A 6,311-nucleotide genomic window follows, 5' to 3' on the forward strand; every position below is an offset into this window, starting at 1 on the left:
CCCGCGCGTCGCGAGGCGAGTCACGTTTGGCCGCCGCGGCTTCAAATGACAGTCGGTGGTGTTCCACCATCAAGAACCATCTGCGCGGATCTACGTTGGGGAGGTGACAGCTGACGCGCCAGAGCGCGGCTTTTCACCGGGGGGGGGCGTTTGAGGTCCGAACGCGCGCTTCGTGCCTCAACGGCACGGGACGAGATTTTGAGACGCTCGGTGCTTGGCGTACCTCCACGGGGAAAGACCATCAAGAACCATCTGCGCGGATCTACGTTGGGGAGGTGACGGCTGACGCGCCAGAGCGCGGCTTTTCACGGGGGGGGGGGCGTTTGAGGTCCGAACGCGCGATTCGTGCCTCGACGGCACGGGACGAGATTTTCAGACGCTCGGTGCTTGGCGTACCTCCACGGGGAAAGTCAGAAAGTACTTGTCGAAGTCCTTCGGGCTGCACCTTAAAAGGTACGAGCCGGGCTCGTCGGCGCATCGCTGCAGTCGCTTGACGGCAAACTCCGTCCTGCCGGGAGAGACGCGGGCGGGCCCGTCAGCGTCGCCGGCGAGCGGCGACGGGCGACGCTCGGTGCTTGGCGTCCCTCCACGGGGAAAGTCAGAAAGTACTTGTCGAAGTCCTTCGGGCTGCACCTTAAAAGGTACGAGCCGGGCTCGTCGGCGCATCGCTGCAGTCGCTTGACGGCAAACTCCGTCCTGCCGGGAGAGACGCGGGCGGGCCCGTCAGCGTCGCCGGCGAGCGGCGACGGGCGGCTCGGCGTCACGGGCGGACTTACGAGACGGGGCCGTGGACTATCATAGTCGAGCAGCACATCTACTCCCCCCTTTTCCCCTGGTGGATTAGTGTGGCCATCTCAAAGGCCAGCACGTTAGAGGAAAGAGAGTGCAATCCCCTGGAATTCTGGCATCAGCGTGGAATTCAATTAGTAAATTCAGGAAGAGTTATGAGCTCGAGATTGGCTGCAAACATGAGCCACATGAGCCTGTGGGCAGAATAGACTAATGCATATTTATTGAGACACAGAAACCCCCAGCCACACTCCCAAACGAAGAACCGAGCCATCACCATCCCAGAAGGGTGGAATTAGAGCATTGCAAACTTTCGGTTAAATCCTGAGAAGTTAGTAGCTGACAGCAATGAGCATCATGTTTCATCACAAATTTCTTGTCGGGGATGCACATTAGGTTATTTTCAGTTACCTGTAGTCTGTATTTAAAAAAAAGAGAAAAAAAAAGCTTTTCCGTTTTAATGCTATCCTTGTCATGTTAGACCATAATTACATGTGAACAATTTGGAGTAAAAAAAAAAAAGAATTGTATTGATGAATAGGACCAAGCATTGCTGAAGAGTATTGCTGAAACACTGTAGAAGCTAGTTGACTGAGCTTGTTTCAGGGTGCCAACACTAAAGTATGTGTCCACAGACCTTTTATTGTTACCTTTGACTGTGATGACAGGGGCTTTGAATGGGGGAGCATGGCAGGGTGGGGACCATCTGCTCATTGCTTGTCTGTTCAGAATTTGGCTGACGCATTTGGCTTCCTGTAAATGTGTGTTTGGGACAACCATTCATCAGGCGAATGGAGGATGATGCAAATGAAGGCGAGGGGAGAACACTGTGCGAATGAGATGTGGGAGAATATGTGAGCGATTGGTAAAACCACACTTTTGGCGGGTTTCGGGAAGTGCATTTTGATAAAAAGGCTGAGTACATTTCATAGCAAATTATTCAGGATGGGAGTTCGCTGATATTTTTGAGAAAAATTCGCAACAGGGTTTCTCTGTCATCATACAACATTTGACATCAAGGAAACAAGAGTTAAGTGGAATTTGCGTCAAGCATTCTCATATATCACAGCCATGGGGAAGACGTCTGGTAAGCTGCAGAAAGTTTTTAGAAAGCACTACAGGATTCCCATTCACTCAGAGGTAGAAAAAAAAGGAATACAACAAAGGTGCATAGAAATAAAAAATTCAGAGCCTTAAGTTGGAACTCAAGCTATGAAGGATCTAAATGGTATGACTACAATTCATTGTCATAATCTTGTACAAATACCATGTACACCTCCATAGTATGACAATGTTATTATTTTTATTGCATTTACAACTACATGACGTGACACAATGTGATTTAAACACACACACACACACACACACACACACACACACACACACACACACACACACACACAAAAAAATCTTTTCAAATGGCCACAAGCTTAATTGCAATGCAAAATGCCACAGACAGGCCAAAGACGACGACACCATCGGATGACTCGTCCGCTCGTTGCCCCCCCAGGCAACAGGCAACGTGCAAACGGCGAGGCGGAAGAGGCCGAGCGCACTCACCTGATAAAAGAGGTACGACATGACGTCATCATCCAGCACGGGGCTTTCCGAGCCCTTGGCCGCGCCGTAGCGATAAGCCCGGGACGCGCCGGCGCCGTACCAGCCGGGGTAGTAGTACCTGCAAGCGGGGGACGTGAGACGGGGGCCCGCTCGGAACCCGCCGGCGAGCGCCGTCGCGGCCGGCTACCTGATTCGGAAGAACACGTCTTCGGAGGCCGAGCGGTCCAGCTGGAAAAGGTGGCTGGGCGACAACCACAGGCGGTCTCGCTCCCTGAACAGGCCGAAGAGGCTGAAGTAGAGCGGCGAGATACCTGCGGCCGCACAAGCACCCCGTCAAGGCCCGCCTCCCCCGGCCCGACCGTCTTTGGCCTCGCTTCGGCGCCACAGTTCGCGCACCCCGACTTTCAATTCAACGCGCTTCTTTTCCCAAATACGCGGCCCGCGTTCCGCTACGTGGCGCCGGCGCTTCGAACGCGATCCGCCGTTCGGCCCTCGGGGAGATACGCGTGCAATACGCCGCGCCGCTTCGGCGTCGGTACTCACCGCACGCTTTGGCGGCGTCGACGCACAGCTCCTCGGCCACGTAACGGCCGGCCGGGTAGGCCAGGAACTCGCGCTCGGGCTCTCCCCGGACGCTGTGATACAAGTGAAGCCTGAGAACGGCGGCCCGGTTCCTGCCCGGACACTCCCGACGGGCGCTCCCGTTGCGTTGGTGCGCGGCGGGACGCGCGTCCGCGGCTTGCCGAGAGGCCATCGGCAACGTGCCACCTTCGGTCGGTGCGATTGGCAAACAAACAAACAAAGAAAAAAAGAGATTGAATTGGGGAAAGAACTCGATTCCCGGCTTCGGCTTCTTCGGACGGTTTTGTGGGTCCGCTCATGGCGCCGAGGGCCGCTCCTCAACCAGGTCCACTGAAAAAAAGTTCAAGGAGAGAATTTCCGCACGAGACCTTCAGCTCAACAACACCAAACGTTGGCTCATCCTGAACGTTGTTCCAAATCACCGCCGTCAATAAAGTAGCACGCTTTATGGAACTGTGCGCAACTAGCCAAACACGTTACAGAGCAGCCTTGGGGGAGGTTAAAAAATGGGGAGAAATTGATTTGTGATCCCTGCGAGAGTATCGCCTCTAAATATTGATCTTGGAAAGGGTGATCATCTTTCATCACAGGAGTTGTGAAATCATTGCAGAATTTGACGGCCTCCGATTGGTCAAATACGTACAAAAAGTTCGCTGCGCTTGCCTTCACAAGAAAAAAAAAAAAAAAAAGAGTAAGAAGGCAACGTTGACTTCATTTTGCGGAAAAGAAAAGAGGAACAAGGCAACATTCAAAACAAGTGTGAAGATGCGGGTCAAATGGAGGCGGAACATTTGGACTGGCAAACGACGCCAACGACCACAGAAGTCTTCGGAAAGAACAGCCCGAGCGGAAAGTCGCTTCCGGCGAGCGTGCTTCTCATCCTCAGTTGGCATTTCAGAGACATACGCCGTGAAATCCTTCCCGCGTCAAACTGCGCCTCGGCACCATAAGGCTCGCCGGAGACCCACGCGGACGTTCGGCGCGCCTTTCGACTCTTGCTCGAAGCAACTAGCGCAATCTTTTACTCGCAGGAAATCCATTTTGCCGACGGCGGCAAAAAACACCCAAAACAAACGGCGCCGCGTCGCATCATTTCAGCCCTCCCCAAGAAACGGCCGCATCCTTGGCTCGCTTTCCAAATGGGACGCGGCTTCGTAGACACCCCGAAGATGCATTTTCAGTCCCGTTTGTCCTCCGGAGCATCAAACTTTGCAACAAAGACATTCGTTCTGAGCGGCCGTTCAAAGTGATTCCGGAGAATCGCTTGGCGATGTGTGCCTGCATCGGGACGCGTCTCCGTTTGCAAAATGACACAGCAATACGCGACAACCGCGTTTGGGACTTCTTTTGCACTTTGAAAAGTAAATGAATTCCAATTAGCACCAACTTTGCAATCGTTCAAAGTGCGCACACGTGCACCATGTGTATGTACATATGGAAGTAGACTGTGTGTGTGTACACACACAAGTATGGCCTTCCTGTATGTAGTTTGCATGTTCTCCCCCGTGCCTGTGTGGGTTTTCTGCGGGTACTCCGCTTTCCTCCCATATTCCCAAAAAACATGCATGGCAGGTTAACGGAAAGCTCGAATTGTCCCGAGGTGTGAGCGCGAACGGTTGGTTGTGCATGCGTGCGTGCCCTGCGATGGGCTGGCGACCGGTTTAGGGTGTCCCGAAGACAGCCGGGATAGGCTCCGGCACGCCCGCCACCCTCTTGAGGAGAAGCGGAGCAGATCACGGAGGGATGGGAGGAAGCCGTGTGAGCGTGAGGCAGGCAGGCGTGCCAAACACTAGCTTCAAAACGCAACTGTCAACGTGACCCAGTGTGGACCTTAAAACGTAAGAAACAGGACAAATGAAGCCGAGGCAGGTCACCTTTACGCTAAGCAAGCACGCGTCGGCGTGGTCGTCGGTGCTAGGTGGCGTCACAGCGAAATCGCCTTTTTTTGACAGCTGAAATTTCGCAGCTTATATGGCGTTGAAGGAGTAGAAGTGGAGGTGATTTGTGGTGAGAGGTCAACCACTTACTTGGAGAGATTAGCAGCCAGCGGTGCGGCGAGCCAGCTAGCTCGCTGCTAGCTTAACGCCCCCCGCCCCTTCCTCCCTCCCTCCCTGACTCGACTTTGACAGCTCCCACTTTTCTCCGGAAACGTGATTTCAAATGAAGAGGTCCTCCGGTGGATACGCTCCAGGCAGTGTCCGCTTCCTCACTACATCGCCCCCGCCCCCAGCCCCGCGTTGATTCTAAACTCGCCGCTTTTGGCAAACCCAACACGGCCAGTTCCCCATGTCGCTTCCCTCCTCCTGCTGCTGCTGCTGCTGCTGCTGCTGCTGCTGCTGCTGCTCTTGCCGCTCCCCCGCCCCGAAGAGCAACTTTATCCCGTCGATCTTATCTCGTCAACATAACTCGCAAGCTAAGCCAAGATCTCGTGGCCTAGACGGCAGCAACGCACAGCCACGCGCAGACCGACACCGACACCGACACCGGTTCTCTCACTAGATCGCGGCCGTCCGTCGGGCTGTCTGTCTCCCGACAACTTGTCGCGCTGCGGCGCTAACTAAGATGCGGACGAGCTAGCTTGAAAGCCGCTCAGGGGCTCATGTCAACAAGCGGCCTCTCCCTCCGACGTGTCGCGTTCGCTGGCGACGGAAATCCCATCATCGCCTTGGACCGCGGCGTTCCCCCGCCTCCATTGTGCTCCGGGCGCGTCGACTCAGTTAGGTTGGCTGACAAGAAGATCAACGACAACACAACGTCCTACTTCGCTATCTTGGGGCTCTCCCCACCCATTTACTTTACTTACTTTTGTTTTGTGGGGTTTTATTCTTGCACTATTTTATCCATCCATCCCACGTCCAAAAAAAAAGGGTCACAAAAATATCAGCGCTCAAGTAAACGACTAAAGTCCATCACGTTGTCTCATCATATCCACGTATACGTATAAAAAACACTTCAATGCAAAGGCCCAATTAATTGCATCTTATTGAAAATGAGTTGATAGGGTTCCTCGGTACATGGACGACCGAGTTTCAACCATCAACCATTTGTGCAACAATATCAAAAACAACTTCATCAGTCGTACCATGTCGAATTGGGCTCTTTCACGAAGCATCCAGGCCTCTAGGTGGCGGTGTAAACGCGGCGTGTTCTTGTGACACACCAGAAGTAGTGCGCTGACCAGAAGTCAAACGGAAGTATTATTTTGTGATCGTACACATTCAAAATAAAAGTAAGTATGCTTATTAACGAGGCAGGCGTTGCACGAAGGATACGCAATACGGTGGATTCTTTCTTGTTTCTAATTTGACTGGGAGGGAATTAAAGCTATAATGTACAGGTACACAAGTTAGAGCACCTGGCTTTTTTTTTTGGGGGGGGGG

The 6,311-nt window shown here is 53.3% G+C and overlaps 1 protein-coding gene across 1 annotated transcript in view; it reads right to left on the minus strand.

Annotated features, from left to right (window-relative positions):
* Window positions 1–5,421, minus strand: part of jak2b (Janus kinase 2b) — a 14,436-nt gene extending 9,015 nt beyond the window's left edge. The window contains 4 exon segments of the mRNA XM_019876185.1: window positions 2,335–2,467; window positions 2,537–2,660; window positions 2,893–3,117; window positions 4,959–5,421. Of these exon segments, the coding sequence (XP_019731744.1) occupies window positions 2,335–2,467; window positions 2,537–2,660; window positions 2,893–3,103 (468 nt within the window). The 5' untranslated portion in view covers window positions 3,104–3,117; window positions 4,959–5,421.
* Window positions 5,422–6,311: the final 890 nt, after the last annotated feature.

Source organism: Hippocampus comes, unplaced genomic scaffold (assembly GCF_001891065.2).
Source record: "Hippocampus comes isolate QL1 unplaced genomic scaffold, H_comes_QL1_v1.1 scaffold102, whole genome shotgun sequence".
NCBI classification, from domain to species: domain Eukaryota; kingdom Metazoa; phylum Chordata; class Actinopteri; order Syngnathiformes; family Syngnathidae; genus Hippocampus; species Hippocampus comes.